At 44.6% G+C, this 19,329-nt stretch overlaps 1 protein-coding gene and 1 long non-coding RNA gene across 2 annotated transcripts in view; one reads left to right on the top strand and one right to left on the bottom strand.

Moving 5' to 3' along the window:
• Nucleotides 1-1,907: 1,907 nt before the first annotated feature.
• The window catches only part of LOC125410626 (uncharacterized), a 42,284-nt gene continuing 24,862 nt past the window's right edge, over nt 1,908-19,329 (bottom strand). Inside the window, exons 3-5 of the long non-coding RNA XR_007235130.3 lie at nt 5,220-5,373; nt 4,824-4,990; nt 1,908-2,320 (exon numbers count right to left, since the gene is read on the bottom strand). This is a non-coding gene — a long non-coding RNA (uncharacterized LOC125410626). The remainder of the gene's footprint in view (nt 2,321-4,823; nt 4,991-5,219; nt 5,374-19,329) is intronic.
• Pou4f2 (POU class 4 homeobox 2) lies at nt 10,015-11,646 on the top strand. The gene is made up of 2 exons (XM_048450252.3): nt 10,015-10,284; nt 10,705-11,646. Exons 1-2 carry the CDS (start codon nt 10,015-10,017, stop codon nt 11,644-11,646), a joined length of 1,212 nt encoding a protein of 403 aa, XP_048306209.1.

Consider the following 19,329-nt stretch of genomic DNA (forward strand, 5'->3'; position numbering starts at 1 on the left):
GGAGAAATTAAGTTGCAACAGAATAAATTGGCAGGCCAAATTCTGAAAATGGGTGAAGCTAAGAACTCACGAGTATATGGAAATAAGGATCTGGAAGAAGAGGTTAATGTTTGGAGACAATCAAAGGATATTGGGCAAAACCACAGATAAATAATTAGGTGGCAATAGAAGGCTTAAAGCTGCCTGTCAGGGTGGCTAGATTATGAGGGAGTTCAGAGTTGTGACTGTAGAGATTGAAAATGTTTGCAATAGATTCCATAGTTCTAACTGGACAGTCAGTTAGATATGGGCAAAGATGGTTCTAAACTGTTGAGAAACAATGTATGGCCTGGAGTATCAGTCAAGGGCTGGCTGGGAGAATGGACACCAGAGAGGATGACTGGATACAGTTGGATGTTTACAGATCTGTGCAAGGATTGAAGTGCTGGACTGTGGACTGGACATTCGGAATGCCTCCCAGAGCTATACTATAGAACTGGCTTGCTGCGAAGGCTGTGAGCACTATAGTCAGGAAGGAAGGGTGAAAGAAAGACACCAGGAGATCACGGGTTCAGGAATCTGAATCTCAGAAGCGTGCAACTATTGGCTCCAGAGAGACGACACTCTGCTTAGACTCACAGCCACTGGCAATGAGTGAGCCCACGTGCCTGGTACAGCTGGAGGTCTTAGGAACAAAACACATGCCAGTCAGTGGTGGTGCACGCCTTTAATTCCAGCACCCACGAGGCAGAGAGAGGCCAATCGCTGTGATTTTGTGGCCAGCCTGGTCTACAGAGTGAGTTCCAGGCCAGCCAGGGCTACACAGAGAAACCCTGTCTCAAAAACGACAAACAAACAAGCAAAAAAGAAACATATCCACTAAAAGTCACAGCAGCAGTGTGGTGTGGATGGTAAGTGTAAAGCTATTGTCTTTATTATATGTATAATATATATATATATATATATATATATATATATGATCACAGCTCTGAATGACAGTTCCCTAATCTCCTTGTCCTGCTTAGTAAAATCATCACGCTCTTGAAAAAGTGGAAAAAATGGGTCATTTGATAAGGAAGATAGAGAATCAAAACAATGAAGGAATCTCAGAGAGTCTAGCAGTGACTGCCTGTGTGTTTATAAATGTATATAAACTGTATATAAACAATAGCCAATAGAATCAGAAGTGTGGCATGATATAAATATGCCAAATGAGTATAACCTTCACAGCACAGACTCTGGCACTGAAAGAAGGAATGTAGTGAACCCAGGACGTCACACTCTGAGGAAGAGCATACTGTATGCTTTCACGTACAGCACGTTTGTCAGGGTGCTAGAGCAAATCCACACTCTGGATTCCTATTATGTCAATCAATCAAGAGGCAAAGCAGCTTCGCCGGGCACTCATGCTGTTGACCTCAACCTTGGGGACTGCACATGCACATCTATGGTAGTGAGAAAGGAAGGAAGAAGGACACAATGACATTTTAGGGGTACAAACTGTAATTTTACTTGTTCTATATACTTATGCCAAGATGAGATATACAGGTAAATCATAGGCTATATATAATATATCAAAAGAAAAGAATGGCCTGGCAAGATGAATCAACCCATAAAGATGCTTGTCACCACGCTTGAGGCCCTCGGTTTAGTCCCTGAGATGCACATGACAGGACAGAATCAACCACTTAAAGTTGTCTTCCAACCTCCCCACATGCACAGGGGCAAGTGTGTATCTCCCTGCATGCACACACACTAAATAATAATAAGTAAAAATGTAAAAAAAAATTAAAAAGAAAAAAATAAAAGTTTAAAAGTGAACTCGTCATTGCTGGTATAAAGTCCTGCATCTGGAAGGGACAGGAGTCAGAAGGAAAGAGAGAGAGAAGGGGGTGCGGGGGGGGGGAGCGCTAGAGAGAGCCTACAAGGAATTTAACATGTTTTATTCACTCAGTTCATATTTATATAGCTGAGAAGTATTTATAATCTTTGCAGTCATCCTATTAACATTTCTTCTTAGGCTTTTTTGTTTCCTACAAAAGGCACGCTGTTTTGTTTCTAAGCCATCTGGGGATGAGGAAGGAAGGAAGGAAGTTTCACATTCTTCAGATGCATAAGATTTGACGTGGGCTGTAGCTCTTCACTTCCTGGTGGCTTCCCAGCAGATGTCACAGTCACGACTTTTTTCAATTCCTGTTGGTTGTCTGCAAATCTCTCCTTTTGTAAGTTTTCCCTTTATCTCTGTGAAGAGGCAGTGAAGTTTGCTTTATGTCAGGTGGCTTTGATTTCTTCCAGTGCCTGGAACATCAACAGAGCTCTGGGGGCAGTCCCATGTGTCTCTCTAGCAAAATAAAGGAGAATTTGCAGTAAAAAATCAGAATGGAGTCACTGTGACTCCTTCCCAACACCTTCACAAGGGGTCTAGTGCACAGATAAAGGCTTACAACCTGATTAGCTGTAAAGAACACCACCATAAAGACTTCAGATACTGAAAAGTACATATTGGGAATAAAACAAACCTGATACTGGGAACTGAAAAATGCATTCGTGCAGTGAAAAAACAGTAAGGCACAAGAAAGAGACTTCCGTGAATCTGTGAGAAAAAGATCACGACAGGCGCAGGGAACAAACTGTGGCTTTGAAAACGCCATTGTTTTTGTGAAGTCCTGGTGGGGTAGGCGTGGGGCTGCCCAACCAAAGTCTGTTAGAAAGCTCTGCCTCCCAGGCACCTGTAGGTATGTGTCAGTGAGGACTCTAAGGGACAAGTAGTCTGATGCCTGCGCTCCTAAGCTGTTACTGCTCAAGAGATGCCTGTTGTACAAACTTGGGCACTCAGTGTATATACTGGTGTAAGATGAAGGTCTAGGTTAGAGTATAAAAAGATGCAGCTTGGGGGAATAAGGAGAACTCATGTCCTTTGCCAAATGCACAGTCTTCAGTCGACTTCTCCTTGGCAGTCTGCTCACATCCCATTCCCATTAAGAGTATTCCGTTTTCTTTGGCTAAAGTGTTGAGTGGTTATGAATAGTAAGGATAGACCATCTGTAATTATTTTTTAATTATTAATGGTTTTGTTAGATCCTTTCACTTTTACATTACATTTCTGTTAATGTAAGTTAAATCAAAATGTACTTCAGTTTCCAAGCTGCTCCCCAATGTATTTTTCATTCTTTCATAACATTACTTCAGCCTTCTATGAGTGTCTGTGAAGGAGCCCGTCTCCACAGAGCTACCCTTACTGTGCTGATAGACGCAGGTACTGTCTGCTGATACACATCCACTGGCCACACCATTAGTCATCATCAAATTGTTAAATCCCCAGTGGTGTCCAGTGTCAGAGTCATGGTGTATGCAAAAGCTATCAGTTCTTAGCCGGCATCTCAAAGGTGTAACCTGGGAGCATCTGTTTTATTTGGAGCCCTAGGTGAAAGATCTTTTAACATTTTATATGTACAAAGATTTTTCACTTACCCAGAAGCTAATTGAGGAGAAAAAAAAGTGAATTTGAAAAGATCATACATTAAAGGAAGAAACTGGTGTCCAAGTGTGATGGTTTGACCAAATGCCTAGCCGAGTAATTTAATCAGAATAAATAGTTAGTATGTGGTCATTAGGAAGATAATGATTCTCAAAAGTGTTTTGGGGGAAACCTTTCCCTTGAGTGAAGAAAAAAAATCCACCATTTAATCAATTTTTCATCATCGGCAGAATGGCTTCTGATGGCACTGCATTCCCTTCGGAGAAGCAAGGCTGGCCTGTTAGTTACCATGGGACCTCGTATCAGATCTAGCATTAAGCATCCCACACAAATTCAGGTGTGATAGTCCCCGTGACCAAAAGGACAAAGAAGAGAGAACAGATGCAATTCTAAATTTTATTTAACTCTATACAACACTTAGCCTGAAGACTGTAGCCTAAGAATAAATGTAGTGACTTGTGGTCAGGACTGGCAGGAGGCAAGAGGACACAGAAGAATAAAAGCTCTCTGAAGTGGAGGGCAGTAAGACTCAAGGAACCTTACCTGTAAGGAAGCAGGTATATCTCCAAAATTTAACATACAGTGAACCAAACACAAATGCTACTAAAAATGACTGGATAAATTATTCACAGGGATTTCTGGATTTCTTTTAAGTAATTAAGTTTCGATTTCTTGCATTTATTTTCGTTCCAAGAAGCACAAGGCGCCAAAGGCTGCAAAAGTCTTTCCTGATTGTTCCAATACTTTCCGTTTAATTTCGTGACCAGACTTAACTTTGAGCAGAGGTAAATACATGGACTGGACCATGGAACTTCCTCGGGAGGAAAAACAGAGGAGCCTGCAGGAAGATTGGCTTGGTCTCTGTCCCTAAGTTTTCCGGAGAGGAGTGTGTGTGTGTGTGTGTGTGTGTGTGTGTGTGTGTGTGTGTGTACACACGCGTGAGCGCGCGCGCGAATGCTGGGAGTGTGGACAGATGTATGGATTTCGCGAGTCTTTGGAGAGTTAAGTGAAGAGGAGAACTTGGGTTCTCTCTGCCGGCAAATTTTAGTTTTAAGGTTCCTTGCTTTCATGTCTTGTTAGAGGGTCCAATCAGCTTTCTTCTCTCTCAAGTTCCTGCCGTTCTTGGTCACAGCAAACCCAACAGGGCCAACAGCTGGGACCCCTAGGAACACCAAGGACCCCTAGGAGCCCCTGGCCTACCAGCTACCTTCCTTCCCAATACCAGAGAGAGATTTTCTTTGCTCTTATCACCCCGCCAAGATAAAAATGTGTGTGTGTGTGTGTGTGTGTGTGTGTGTGTGTGTGTGTGTGTGTGTTTTCATCCTTTCTGTACCTCTCTCAGCTCACTCCTCCCCTGCCGACTTACCGGCATAAGTCGGCTCAGGATCAAGTCTCCTGCCCACCTGAGAACAGCGGTGTCTCTGATAGCCACATAGTTTTGACGTCCTCTGCCCAGTGGATCCAGAGGTGGGAAATGGAGGAGGCTGTGGTCTCTTTGGAGCCTTCTGGGAAAGAACTGCAGGTTACTAGCCTCTAAGGGGAAAACAAAAACAGAAGCGCGGCGGTGACCAAAGGAAGACGACTCAGTGAAGTCACCCACTCCTCTTTCAACGCCTACTTCCAGGAGTCCTTTCCTGATCTTTTCACAAACCCTTGACAGGCCCCTGAAGTTTCAATGCCCCCTCCCCCTTCCCCTTTCAGCCAAGGCTCCGGAGTTTTATCACCCTCGAGTCAGCGCCCAGGGAGAGAGTTCAGGGCTCACCTTTCAAGCGGAATCTGAAGCAAGCTCGCTGGTCACTTTAAGACCATTCATCCGCCTCTTTCCCTTACCCAAGTTCATTTAGCTCAGCAGCATTGGTGCACGGAATAGGGCAAATCTGTCTTTCGAGAAATCATTCTTGTAGTGCCGTTCAATTCTGTTTGAAATACAAAGAAATCAGGCTGCCCTTAATAGATTAAATTTTAATAAAACACATTAAGTCCAGTAAAATATAGATGCATTACTTAAAAATTTTAATAGTAAATTAGGACCCAGAAATGAGGAGACAGTGGTTTGCCCCCTGAGACGGCTTCGGGCAACAGTCAATTTCTGGGTGGGGGGTTTGTAGTGCAGGGACCCTGATGTTGCTGCCAGAAATCCTTGGTGGACTCCTCTTTCCTCTTAGCCCGGAGGGAGGCCTTTCACAGCTGTCTGCACCAGCCAGCCGAGGGACAGAGGTTATTGTCAAACAAAGAGACCGGGTGAGAAGACAGAGAAACCCTTGCTCTGATCACACAATTGATAAACTTCTCAACCTTCTGCTTAAGAAATTTTTTTAACCCCCTGTGGGCTTCCATTTTCTTGAGTAGATGCATAGATTGGCAGAGGCACTGAGTTTTGGGTGGGAGCATTTGCAGACAGAGATCATCCTAGGTAGGTTTCCAATCTGGTTCTATTTGCCCCTTCCCTGCCCCCCAGATTTATTGTCAACTTTCCTGCAGTTTAAATGTTCCTTGCTGGGGGGGGGGGGGGGAGAGAAACAGGACGTACGGAGGATTTGGAATCTTTTCCCAAGAGCGGCTTCAACATTCTATACTCACTGAGGTACTTGCAGCAATGCCTGTGGGCAAGATTGAAATGGGTTTTATTGATATCACCATGAGGACCTTGGTATTCTGAATACCCCACCCCCAGGGAGAGATTGTAAGATCCCAAGTCCTGATGATGAAGGAAGATTTGCATTTCTCTCTACACAACCGCTGTTGTTCATTTTCCACTTTGAGTAGGACAAGAAGTCAGACTCTGACTTTCCTTTTAAAAATGTTTGCGTTTTCTAGGAGGGAGGAGACACAGGTAGGTTTTAGGAGGAAGAAAACAGTCTTCTCAATCACACATTAACGTCCACGAGGTAATTAGATAACAGTGGTTATCTTTTTTTTTTCTTGTCTGGAATTAGAGATATCACTAAAAAAACAATTTAGAGATGAAAATAAGTTATTTAAGGTGAACTTAATGGGGTATGGAGTTTAATCATCAGGAAAATAGCTTCATGGGAGTTTTCTTTCTCAAAGAAATAGTATCATCAATAAATTCCACTTCAAACAAAGTTTGTCCAGTCAGTTCAACAGTCTCCTCTCTATTTCATGAATTTATCACACTACCTTATTTACCATATAAAGTGGTGACAAGTGTTTAGCATTTTAGAGATCAGTTGTCAGTTGGTATTAAAATCAAGATTAATTCATATTAACGATATGCATTTCTCAAAACTCCCAGGTGACAACATACATTAAAACAACTATTGCAAGTGATTAAGCTCAATGAAAGAGGAGGGACAAGGAGAGGTTCAAAACACCCCAAATATTTGATTTTTGCAGTTCCAGTTCAGCAGACTGTTGCCACAACACTGTTCAGGCGACTCCTCAGGGTTACTTTTTACACCTAATTAGACACCTAATGAAAGAGAAGAATCCTTTCCCCATGTGGTTTTTCTCCTTGCTATCCTTGTGCCTTTATCTATACATGGAAACACTCTATTTAGGAGTTGAAATATCACAAACTTTTCTCTGTAATTCACTCCTACAACAGTCTAGGGTAACTAGGTGAATGAAAACATTTGTCTCCCTGTTATTTCCTATTCTGCTAAAAATTTCTTTGGCCAAGCGGTGCTTACCCACTCAATACTGATAGAAAACACACCTACATATTTTAATGGATTTTTATTAGGCTTTAGAGATGCTCAACAGTTTATACTAATTACACCATCCAAAGCCTTTTGAAGATTAAGCAAATTGGACAACCCTTGTTAATTAGAACATAATTTGAAGTTTGAAATTATATCACCGACGAAGTGGTCTAATTAGTATGATGATATGTTAATGGACCAGGGAGACACATTGGCAGTGGAGTTTGGCATGGATCTCTCTAAGGCATACACAAAAATCCTCTCTCCTATACTGACATTAATAAAAGATTTCTATAGACTAGAGCTTCTCCACGATGACATACAATTTATAGTACACACAATGCATCAGGCCACAGAGCTGCTCATTTTTTCACTATTATGAAAACTAATAAATTCGTCAAGCTGAATTAAGCATACAAATCAGATGAGGCATAGCAGATTACACAGTGAAGCTCGGTGTCTCCCGAGCCTAAATGAAATTTCAATCTAATAATTCCTTCCTGGCTGGGTCATAATTTGTTTAGAGATACTGTTCTACTTCTTTCAAAGCGCTATTCGCACTATAATTAAATGATACTCAAGCTTTTACCTTTGATTTATTTCATTTTGCGAAGCTTGAGACAGTGAGAACTGTACAATGCTATTTTTTTTATTTCCTTGAAAATTACCTTGGCTGTTGAGGTAGAAATTAAACACCTAAGCACTCACTTGAACAGCCTTGCGCAGCCCCGTTCCTTCATGTCAGCAACCCTCTCTTCGAATCCTATGCCCAGGCTACTTCAGGCTCTCTGTCGAGAACACTGCTCGCAGGAATCCCTTTTGGCTACTGTTTATTATTTTCCTTTTCGCAGGGGAAGAGAAAGGCAGATTCCAGACCGGAGAAGAAAAGCGGCAGAGATTTAAGCACCACGGACAGAGCCCGTCCTGCGCTCAAAGCCCAGGCTTTAGTGGAACTCTGACCACAGCTTTCCCAGCTTGAACCCGCCAGCTCTGGCTTGGATGAGGTCAAGGGAGAACTGGCGGTTCCCTACTCGCCGCTACCGCCGCAGGGCTTCCGGGTGCTGACTCCCAGAGGGCTTCCCTTTCCGTGAGTGCCCTCCACTTTGTTTTTGTCCTAGCGCACACCAGTTCCTTTTAGGCCTGCCGCCTCATCTCGCACCTGCTCGCCTTTCTAAGCTCCCAGCTTCTGCACCTGCTTCGGTCCACCCCTATCCCGGATCCGCCACTGGCCGTTCTCATCTGTATCTGCACCTAGTGCCTTTCGCGTTTGGGGGGGCGGGATGCGAGAGTAGTTCCCCAAACCGCAGGAAGTAGAGGAATGATGGAAACATGAAGGAGAATAAATAGGTTGTGTTTGGGGGGCTGGGGTTGGGGAGGGGGGCGCACTGTTTGCTTTTGTAACTGGAACTCCGAGTGTGTGTTCACTTCTAGGAAAAGTGGTGTGCACTAGTACTAAAGTGCGAGCAAAGTGCAAGCTAAAAATAGTCTGTACGCAGTGGCTGTGGAAATGAAGATAAGTGGGGCTTATGCCAACCCCTGAGGGTGTGTGTGTGTGTGTGTGTGTGTGCGTGCGTGCTCGAGCGAGTGTTGTGGTGGCGGCATTCGGCAGCACATGCGCTCTGTATTTCTGGCCCTTCTCTTCCTGTCAGTTGTTCTTTTTCCTTTGATTGTAGCTAATGAAGAATAATAAATCCAGAGTTAAGGTTTGCCAGGGGATCCTCCCAAGTCCCAACTCACCCTGCACTGGACATAGGGAGGAGGTGGAAAAAGAGGAAAGGGGTGGGGGTGAGGAATATGTGCGTGTGTTGGAGGGGGTATGCCCATAAAGGGGGGAATCGCATGCGCACAGACGACCCTAGCGGGCTGCGCGGCTGTCCAATCCGCTGAGAGCTGAGGAAAACCGAGGGAGAGAAAGCCCTGCAGCCCGGCAGATCTACGTCTTTCTGCACTAGGCACCCGCCGAGCGGCGGGGTGCGAAGCTAGGGGCTGACCTCAGCTCACATCAAGACCGGAGCTCAGAGCAAGGCAAAGGACCCGAGTTAGCCGCAGATCCTCAGCAGTGGCCGGCAGCTGGGGAATCAGGGTCACTGGACTGCCGGGAGGGGAGGGTCCCTGAAACTTAGTGGTAAGCAGGGGGCAGGAAAGCAGGTCTCCAGGTAAGGTTTTCCTAACAGTCCAGGGACAGTCGCCTCCAAGGTTGGCTTGGAAGGCAACTTTTGAAGGGGAGTTTCTTTTCCTCGGGAGGTGGAAATCTGGCAGAAGCAGCGGGAGGGGTGGAGACTGGCCCTTAGTTGACTGTCACTGCCCGGTGACTGAAGCACCGATCTGCCCAGTTGGGTGGGGTTGAACTGACAGTACGATAGGAAGCAAGAGTTGCAGGTGCAGGGGTGGCAACAGCAAAGCGCGTGCTGGGGCAGAGAAGGCAGCGGGACCCGTGGCGGAGCCAGAGGGACTGGAGCCAGAGGAACTAAAAGGATCCGAGTCTGGGAAGAACCGAGGTGAAGCCAGGGCAAGGAGAAACCCACCCAGAGCCAGTGTTTCCTGGCAGGGAAGGGCAGGGGAGAAAAGAAGTGGGGAGGGCGGGTAGGGGGCAGGCGCGGGAACAGGAGACTATAACTCCACGGCCTCGACGAGCTGGTGCACTTTGGGGCTCTGAGGTCTGAAGCTAGCGTCACCCGGAGCAGGGCAACAGCTCCCACAGACCTAGCAGGCGACGCAGGAGCGGAGCTAGTTTCTGGGACTCGGCCCAGCAGAGCCGGGAGGCGGTGGCGGCTAAGCACAACTTTGTAGTGCGGTCTTCTCTGTTGCTCTCCCGGCGGGCGCTTCTCCGGAGGGTCCGGGTAGCTGGGACCAGTGTGCGCCAGCGACGAGCGCGCCACGCAAGGGAGGAGGATGATGATGTCCCTGAACAGCAAGCAGGCGTTCAGCATGCCGCACGCGGGTAGCCTGCACGTGGAGCCCAAGTACTCAGCTCTGCACAGCGCCTCTCCAGGCTCCTCTGCGTCCGCCGCGCCCTCGGCGAGTTCCCCCAGCAGCTCCAGCAACGCTGGAGGCGGCGGCGGTGGCGGAGGCGGCGGAGGCCGGAGCAGCAGTTCCAGCAGCAGCGGCAGCGGCGGCGGGGGCTCCGAGGCGATGCGGAGAGCTTGTCTTCCAACCCCACCGGTGCGTAGGTCTGCATAATCACCGCTTAAAGGCACATTTTGACAGCCCCCTTTATCTGCTTGATGTTTTTTTCATGTCTGCACAGCAAATCACCCCACACCTCCAACCAATCCCCCATCTCTTAAGTATTCAGCGGGTCTTGCCTTTCATATTAATTTTTATGACCTGGGATGCTGCCTGTGCGCGTGTTGTGTTGTGTTGTCTGCGGTTCACTTTTCTCCCCCTGCACCTAGGCTCCTCGCAGAGGTTTTCCTTCTCTCTTCACTGCCGAGTTTCAGGATCATTGTCGTTATTATTATTTTAACGTTCTGGGAATGTTGTAGGCGCTGTGGCGGTGGCGAGCCCTGGGCCGGCGCTTCCGGAGAGAGCGCGCACAATTCCCAGCTGAGCGTAATGTGTGCCTTCTACTTACAATTGCAGAGCAATATATTCGGCGGACTGGATGAGAGTCTGCTGGCCCGTGCGGAGGCTTTGGCCGCCGTGGACATCGTCTCCCAGAGTAAGAGCCACCACCACCACCCGCCCCACCACAGTCCCTTCAAGCCGGACGCCACTTACCACACCATGAACACCATCCCGTGCACTTCGGCTGCTTCTTCTTCATCTGTGCCCATCTCGCACCCATCCGCGCTGGCAGGCACCCACCATCACCATCACCATCACCATCACCACCACCACCAGCCGCACCAGGCGCTGGAGGGCGAGCTGCTGGAGCACTTGAGCCCTGGGCTGGCCCTGGGAGCCATGGCGGCCCCCGACGGAACTGTGGTGTCCTCTCCGGCTCACGCATCGCATATGGCCACCATGAACCCCATGCACCAAGCAGCTCTGAGCATGGCTCACGCTCACGGGCTGCCCTCGCACATGGGCTGCATGAGCGACGTGGATGCAGACCCGCGGGACCTGGAGGCGTTCGCCGAGCGCTTCAAGCAGCGACGCATCAAACTGGGAGTGACCCAGGCAGATGTGGGTTCGGCACTAGCCAACCTCAAGATCCCGGGCGTGGGCTCGCTCAGCCAGAGCACCATCTGCAGGTTCGAGTCGCTCACGCTGTCACACAACAACATGATCGCGCTCAAGCCTATCCTGCAGGCGTGGCTGGAGGAGGCTGAGAAATCCCACCGTGAAAAGCTCACCAAGCCAGAGCTCTTCAACGGCGCGGAGAAGAAGCGCAAACGCACGTCCATCGCAGCGCCGGAAAAGCGCTCGCTGGAAGCCTACTTCGCCATCCAGCCAAGGCCCTCCTCCGAGAAGATCGCTGCCATCGCCGAGAAGCTGGATCTCAAGAAAAACGTGGTGCGCGTCTGGTTCTGCAACCAGAGGCAGAAGCAGAAGAGAATGAAATATTCCGCCGGCATTTAGGGACCCTTATCCAGGGACGGTCCTTTCCCTTCGTCCTCTCTTTTCTTTCCCCTCTTCTCTCTCAGTCTCTTTTCTTTCCACTTTGGCTATCAGAAACAATTCCAGTAAATGTGAACCAGAAAAAGCCAGGATCAAGGGAGCGAGCAGCTGAGCCCACATTAAAAAGAATGTGAACCGGTTCCGCAAAGTGAAGAAAAACAAAAGATGGAATTTGCCAAGTTGTAGCAGACTTGTCCCTTTTAACCGTACCTCGGCTGCTCGGCTTCATCAAAGAAAGCATGGAGCTAGCTGTCAGCTGGAAGACAGAGCGACAAGCTTTTGAAAACCTCGCAAGTACGAGCAAGTAAGATTTGTTTTTATTCTTACAGACGTCACCCTTGTTCACGTTTAAAAGTACACTTTGCAGCTATTTTTCAGAAATAGAAATTGATTCAGGACTGAAACTCGAAGCTAGAGTTGATGCTTAATGTGATATGATAGAGACATCTCTAAAGTATTTTGAATTTAAAAAAGATGGCAGATTTTCTGCGTTTACACTGTATATTATATATATATTTTTATTGTGGTTCTTACTGCTTTCTTCCCTATTTGAAGTGTTAATGCTTAAGGAAGAAGTTGCGCCTGCTGTGTTCACTGATCTTGACAGTTATTATTAGATTATTGCCGAACAACCTTCTGTAAATTATTAATTTGTCTCTCTGGTAACTTAATTTTGTGCACATCCTAATTAATTAAACTTCTTTAGTCTGAAAAATAAAACCGGGGGATACGTATAGCTGCTGATGCTCAAACATTTTTTTTAATGAGTTTATGGGATTTTTCCAGTTTCCCTCTTGGAATGTGTTCCCTTTAGCCTATTTGTATATTCTCACTTTGAATGAAGGTGGTTTTTCCCCTTTGTTTTAACTGGTAGTGTTCTGATTTGTGAGTTGACACTCGGTAATGGATGTCTTAATCGTGTAGACCTGACTTACTGTCCAAAGTCTTGTTTACTTCCTTACATATTTAATGGGGATTCCCACATTGTCCCCATGACACACGCTCTCTCTCACTCACACTTACATGCCTACACACAGACACACACGTCCCTAACAGAGCAGAAAAGCAGCTGGAAGCAGGACTGATGTCGACCAGGGTGTCCTTCTGCAGCCTTAGGTCCACTTTGTGCTCTGCTGGTTCTGATTTCACCAAGGTATTTCAATTTTCCAGTTTTCAAATTGCTTTGCTGCTACATTTTGACATTAATAGAAATCCTTCATTTTTTCCTTTTAGGGGGTTTGCTTGTAGGAAAAAAAATGAATTTGAACTATAAGAAAAACAGTTCACTGCTTGTAAATTCACACTGTTTCATAGAATTCCTTTGGAGCACACACAAAAATAGGTGCACAGTGACCGGTACCTTATCTATTGTAAATATTTCATTCAAAATGATGCACATATAGATATATTCTTACAAAATTTGCTGTAATTGCTGATCCATTTGAGGCTTTCTAAAGTCCTGAGTTCTGTATATGACCTGGTTTCTTGTTTTGTTAATAGGTTGTTTATTTACTATAGAAATGTATTAAGTTATTTTGGGTGTTGTTTGATTGTCTTTCACCGATGAGAAGATTTTAATGTTCTACTGGCAAAGTATGCTGCTTTTTTCATTAAAATATGATATTAATATTAAATGACTTTTAAAATGTGATGCTGTTTTAATCATTTATGTGGGAATTATTTTGCCGCTGATTCTTTTAAGAGACAGGAACACAGAGAGTGACTGTTATTAAAATATAACGTGGGCTTAGCAAGAGGCATTTCCCTGGGAAAGTATAAAAGAGCAGGCTTTATAACATCATGTTAATGGGCAGAGCACATCTCACAGGGCACTTTGCTGTTTAGCTTAGATGAAATCACAATGCCTGGCTCCAGATACCTCCTTCAGAGTCCTTTCTCCAGACTTGAAATGAGTCTGTAAAGAGAATCCTATAAAGTCAAGGTCAGATGGGAACTATTTCATCCATTTCTTCTCATCTCCCATTGGGTAAAAGAAGAAAGGAACTCAGAGCACTTTTCAGTAGCAGTGGGAGGCTGGGTGTGGCAATGGTGGGGGCAGGACTTGGCGAGCAGGGAGAGAAATTCTTCCCCCTTAGTTCTCAGTTCTTTAGCCTGTCCTGGAGATCAGTGGCCCAAGCTACTGCAGAAAGCACCTAGGTTTCTGGCAGATGAATAAAGTCTGTCTTGGTGTCCTCTGTCTCTGTCTCTTTCTATTCCCCATAATCTTTAAGGAAACTAATATCATTGCAATGGACAGGGTGTGGCCCCTTTTGGTGACTTTTTCTGACACATGAGCTGGAGGAAGTCTTTTCAACATTGATGTGGCTGTGGAATTCTGCCCATCTGGCTCAGGCACTTACTTTTCTGATCCCACTTTAAGACACTTTCTCTTCCATTATAATAATTTTCAGATCCTCCACAATAGGTGAACAATGTTTTTGCATTTTCAAAGTTTATTTTTAATAAGAGTCTGATTTTTATTTTTACATCACCCACAGTGCTTGGAATTAATTGGTATGAGAACACTATGTTAATATATAGATCAAACAAGGGGAAAAAGCAGGTAATGACCTGTCCTTATACTCTCTGGGGGTAACTCTTCTTTCCCGTGTTGTCCTTTTCCATAAGAAACTGCTATAAGGTTCTTTACTTGGAAGAGGCTAATAAAACAACCTACAGATTGATGAAAATTGATATACTGGTTCAAAATAGGATTAAATGCTGCAGGAAGTTGATTACTATTTCCAGACAGAACAAATAGTTGTGAAAGTTATGTGGAAAATGAGTGGAGGGACCATTTCTTCTATAACTGAAACAAATTACATGGCTCAGAAGCAAGATTTAAGTGACCATTTAGATAGAATGAAGTGCACTTCACAGGTGTGAAAGAAAGCACAGGCATGTGGTGTTTTAAGAGGAGGAACTGTGAATGTAGGTTCAGTGACATTGGTGGTTTGGTTTTATTCCTGTGCTTAGCAGGGCTGATATTTCTGTCTTTCATGTGTTTCCCCATCTTTGGAGGCAGTTTTCCTGAAAGTCTTTGCAGAGAGCTAGCTTCTTATTTCAGTGTGCTGCAAATAATTTCAGCACCATGGCCAGTGACCACATGCCTGAGTAGTGTGTTCTAACAGTTAAAGAACTTCTTACCTGTATCTATCTATCTATCTATCTATCTATCTATCTATCTATCTATCTATCTATCTATCTATCTATCTATCTATCTATCTATTTTCAGACCAGAGATAATTAATTAAATAACTTCAGTGTGTAACACGTCATTCTTTCTGATCTGGAGCAAAAGTGATTTCTATAATTAATAATTTTCCCTTTCCTGAGTGTGGGTTTTAAATAATGAAGATGGAAGCTCGCACCCCAAGAGTTAGCTGACAGAAGAATGGCTGATGTGTGTCTCAGTGTCTGAGATCATCAAATAAGACATCTTTAATTGCAATCACATCAAAGTTGTAAACTGAAATATTTCTGAACAGTCATAAAATTGGTGTTTATTATTTTGGTTCATTTTGGAACACATGGTGCCCTCCATGTATGCTTGCAGAAGAGTTTTTTGCTTCAACATTTCAGACTGAAGTCCTGTGTTCACCTTTAATCTATCAAGTTTTTGAATTTTAAGTTTTTAGAACTGTATTATACTTTCAGTTCATTTTACCCATTTTTGCCAGGACAATCCCACCCCCTTTTTATTTTTAAGGTGGAAATAGCTCCATTACTAGAGACTGCTTACATGTGTGTTTTATGGAAGCATTAGACTTTTCAAAAGGTAAATACATTCTGAAAGACTTTTGTTTTTTACTAATGAGAGTTTCAGAGACAGACAAAGCCAAAGATTTGAAGAGAAGAAAGTTGGGCTTAAAGAAGAAATCAAAGATAAGAATAGACTGAATTATGAGTAAATTTTTGAGAAATCTCCATTTAGTATTGATTTTCAACATACATGAATACACAGAAAAACATTTCTGAAATCTTTATCATGTCAATCAAAGCCATCAGCATTCATGACTAATTTTTTATTTTTCCTCAAGTCCACAATTGCTATCTTATTGCAAAGAGATATATTATGGACTGACTTAGCAGCCCACTTCATGAACCTAAATTTTATGTTTCATAATTGTCTAGTTTCTTTTTATTAACTTCTGTTTAGTATGACTATGTAAATCCACACTGAAATGAGACAAGTCAGCAGCATGGGACATGGTGGTTCATCCTGTAATTCTAGAACTTGGGAGACTCAAGATGGAAAATCAAGAGTTCAAAACCTGACTGACCTACATGGAGAGTTCAAGGTCATCCCAGGCTACTTAGTGAGATCCTGTCTCAAGTACAGAAAGCTAAATAAAATACCATGCACATACTCATCACTGTCTAAGTACTCACTGCAGTCAATAGTATACTGCCTTGGAAAAATACAGTTACTATTGGAAATTATCAACTCCACTGACACATTGTTTAGGGAAAAATAGAGAAACTTGAAGAGTTGAGTGAAGTAATTAAAATTTAGAAAGCACTCTCTTATTTTATATAAAATATATTTGTAAGCAAATAACAGTCATGGTAGCTTACACTTACAGTCTCATCTCTTGGGGAGCTGAGGCAGGTGTGTTGCTGCAAGCTTGAAACCATCCTGGCTACTTAGTGAATTCCAGATCAGCCTGAGCTATCCCAGAAAAGCCTACTTCAAAACAGAAGCAAATCAATAACAAAATTACATTTGAAATAAAAATAAATAATAGTATACAGATTTTTGATTTTTTTTTTTTTTGGCTGACAAGTCCAGTTCCTGTGATTTCCTTTTGTCCAGATAGTTGAGCTGGGGTGTGTGAGCTAAAACACATTACTTCAGACTTCAGGTGTGTCAGTTCTTGTTTCCGAATTGGTGAAGCTCTTGAGGACAGCGTGAGAACAGCACTGAAGGAAAAGCAAAACAAGACAAAAAACCCACCCTACTTTACTGAGCATCCTGTTTAGAGGGTGGGCCTTAAACTCTTTGGGCAGATCATAATAATAGATTTAGAAACTTGTTTCTGTAATGATTTGGTTCAAGTGATGTCTAACTCTAGGCAAAGAATTCCCATTACAACCCTCAACTTCGCTTTGCATTGTAGCCTGCCATGAAGGGAGACAGAAAGTAGAAGGTAGATGACTGTCCCTGTAGTACAAAAAGGGGGACAGAGCTTTCTGGCTGGTTGTGAAGTCTCTGAACTGCACATTTGTCAGGAGACAGATTTATAGCATTGAGAAAAATATTGCTAAATTTCCCCTGCTTGGCCCCTTTAAGAGCCATTCCCAGTACTGAAAGTCTATTATGAGCGAATTAATAAATTACACAGCGAATTATTAAATCCAGATAATTACAAGGAATAAGTAAGTAATCATTAGTTATCTCAGCTAATTACTGTGGGTCAGAGCCAGCCAGAATGTGAAATCCTCCCCGGGAATTGAAATTAACTTTGCACGGCAAGTCTCTCTGCTTGACATCCTCACTCCGTAGGCACATGGCAGCTCCCCTGTGAGCCAGTCTTTCTATTTAACTTGGAGAGAATAGAAATAAAATTAAGTGGCGATGTGATAATAGGAAGCTGCTCAGAAAGCAAACTGTGGGTTTTCTCTACTTTCTGTGCCTGGAGATATAAAAAGGTTTATTTAGATCAGTTTCAAAATTTTTTTTTCCTTTTTTTTTTTAAAAAAAAAAAACAAAACATCCTTCTGGAGCCCTGGCTCCTGAAAAACCCTGGCACAAGTGCCTCAGCGCCCTTGGACAGATAAATTAGCAGCACAAGAGCGCCTCTCTCTCTCTGTCTCTCTCTCTGTCTCTCTCTCTGTCTCTCTGTCTGTCTCTGTCTCTCTATGTCTCTGTCTCTGTCTGTCTGTCTGTCTCTCTCTCTGGACGAGGGAGCAATCAGAAAGAAAGATAAACTAAAACCCTTACTCTTAGCTTTTACCCCTGCAGTGGAAGGGCTGTTTAACAGTGCAGCTCAGGTATGACAATCCGTTTGCTTGTTTGTTTGGGTAACAGCTTTCTCTGGCCACAGGAAGATCCTGCAGCTGCTGTCTCTCTTCCCCAGATACCTCACGAACTGATGTCACCTGTTTTTATTTAGAATCACTTTCTGAATCCAGGCTTTCCTGCCCCCCCACCCCAATTCCCACCAAGCCCCCAGGCCTTCCAAAGGGCAGAAAAGAGGGCAAAGCCTGGTGCCTGTTAGAAAGTAGAAAACGAATCCATGTGATAATGTGATTGTGTGTATCACAGGTCTGGGAGAGCCTGGACATTTGAAGAAAACGGCTGCTAATGTATTAAAATGAAGGGGAAATCTAAGAGTGCTCTCTAGCTCTCTCTCTCTCTCTCTCTCTCTCTCTCTTTCTTTATCAATTGCAATTAGATGGACGGTCTTTCCGCTCATTCCCTGCTCTAGTCTGGGATGATAATAAAAATTTAATGAAGCCTGGGACGAGTCGAGAGCTCTGTCGAGGGACCGTGGAATAGAATATTTTAACTGTACATTTATACCAACTGTCTAGCTTCAAAGACGTGACTGCTTTTAATCTCGAATTATAAAACCACAGACTTGAAATTAAATATTAGATACCCTCCGATCCCTTTCCCTTCTGAAATATTGTCACGACTCTGTTTTCCTCCATTGCCCCGGAACACACATTATCTTGGGTCTCCAATTACATTTCCGTGAATAATAGATGGCTTTGATAGGGTGCACTATTCCAGAGCTTTTGTGTGTGTGTGTGTGTTTTAAAAAAATAGAGTTGATGCAATATTAATTGGCTGTAGATGTTATAAGAATGCACAGCCGCTTTTGCAGGAACAAATCGATGAGCTAGGGATGTGGGAGAGGATGAAGGCGAAGATTCCCCAAACGTGGGTCACTTCTTTGAGAAGGGGACCTCTTAGAGCATCAGTAGATGAAAAGACGCCCTAAGTTCCAGGATCAGCTACTTGAAGCCAGCGAAGTCCACCGCCCAGAACAGAGGTAGAAAAGGGGCGAATAAGAAGCGGGACGCGGGGAAACACCACCAGTCGGAGGCTTTCTTCTCTTTCCAAGCCTAATGCTCGGGGCGCTGAGAAGTCAGTATCCTCGCCTCGTCCTGCAGGTCGGACACCTTAAACGGTGTGCACCTGCTGTGTTTTGGTTGTCTGCTAGCCCTAACCCCTCTCTTTTCGTCACGGGGTCCTGGGATGCGCGGTGACAGGCGGTTGGGAACGGTGGGAGGACAACGAGCAGAGCCACCCTCCAGTGGCTAGGGAGCCTTCCCCGGCTCTGGGCAACCCCCTAGAGCTCTGGGTAGCTTTGTCAGGCGCACAGCCAGAAACCAGCAAGAAAGAGACTCGTATCCTTGCTCCCTTGAATTTTACTAATCACGTCTATTTAAATTCTAGCGCGGTCCGCCTTGCACTCCCTAGGAAAGCTCTGGAGAACTGGACCCATCAATTATTCTGGAAAAAAAAAAATCCCAGAGTCTGCGAGGCTTCCAGTCTGCCAGAGGGAGGCGGCAGGAGGGGGTGCCTACCATCGTTCCCACCCCGCTTCTTTCTCTCCGCCCCTTCCAGACGACCCTGGGGTAAACACTTAACTTCTGGGTTCTGGGATCCCATAGGGTTTATGTGTGGTCTCT

Source organism: Myodes glareolus, chromosome 22, assembly GCF_982192425.1.
Source record: "Myodes glareolus chromosome 22, mMyoGla1.1, whole genome shotgun sequence".
Lineage (NCBI taxonomy): Eukaryota > Metazoa > Chordata > Mammalia > Rodentia > Cricetidae > Myodes > Myodes glareolus.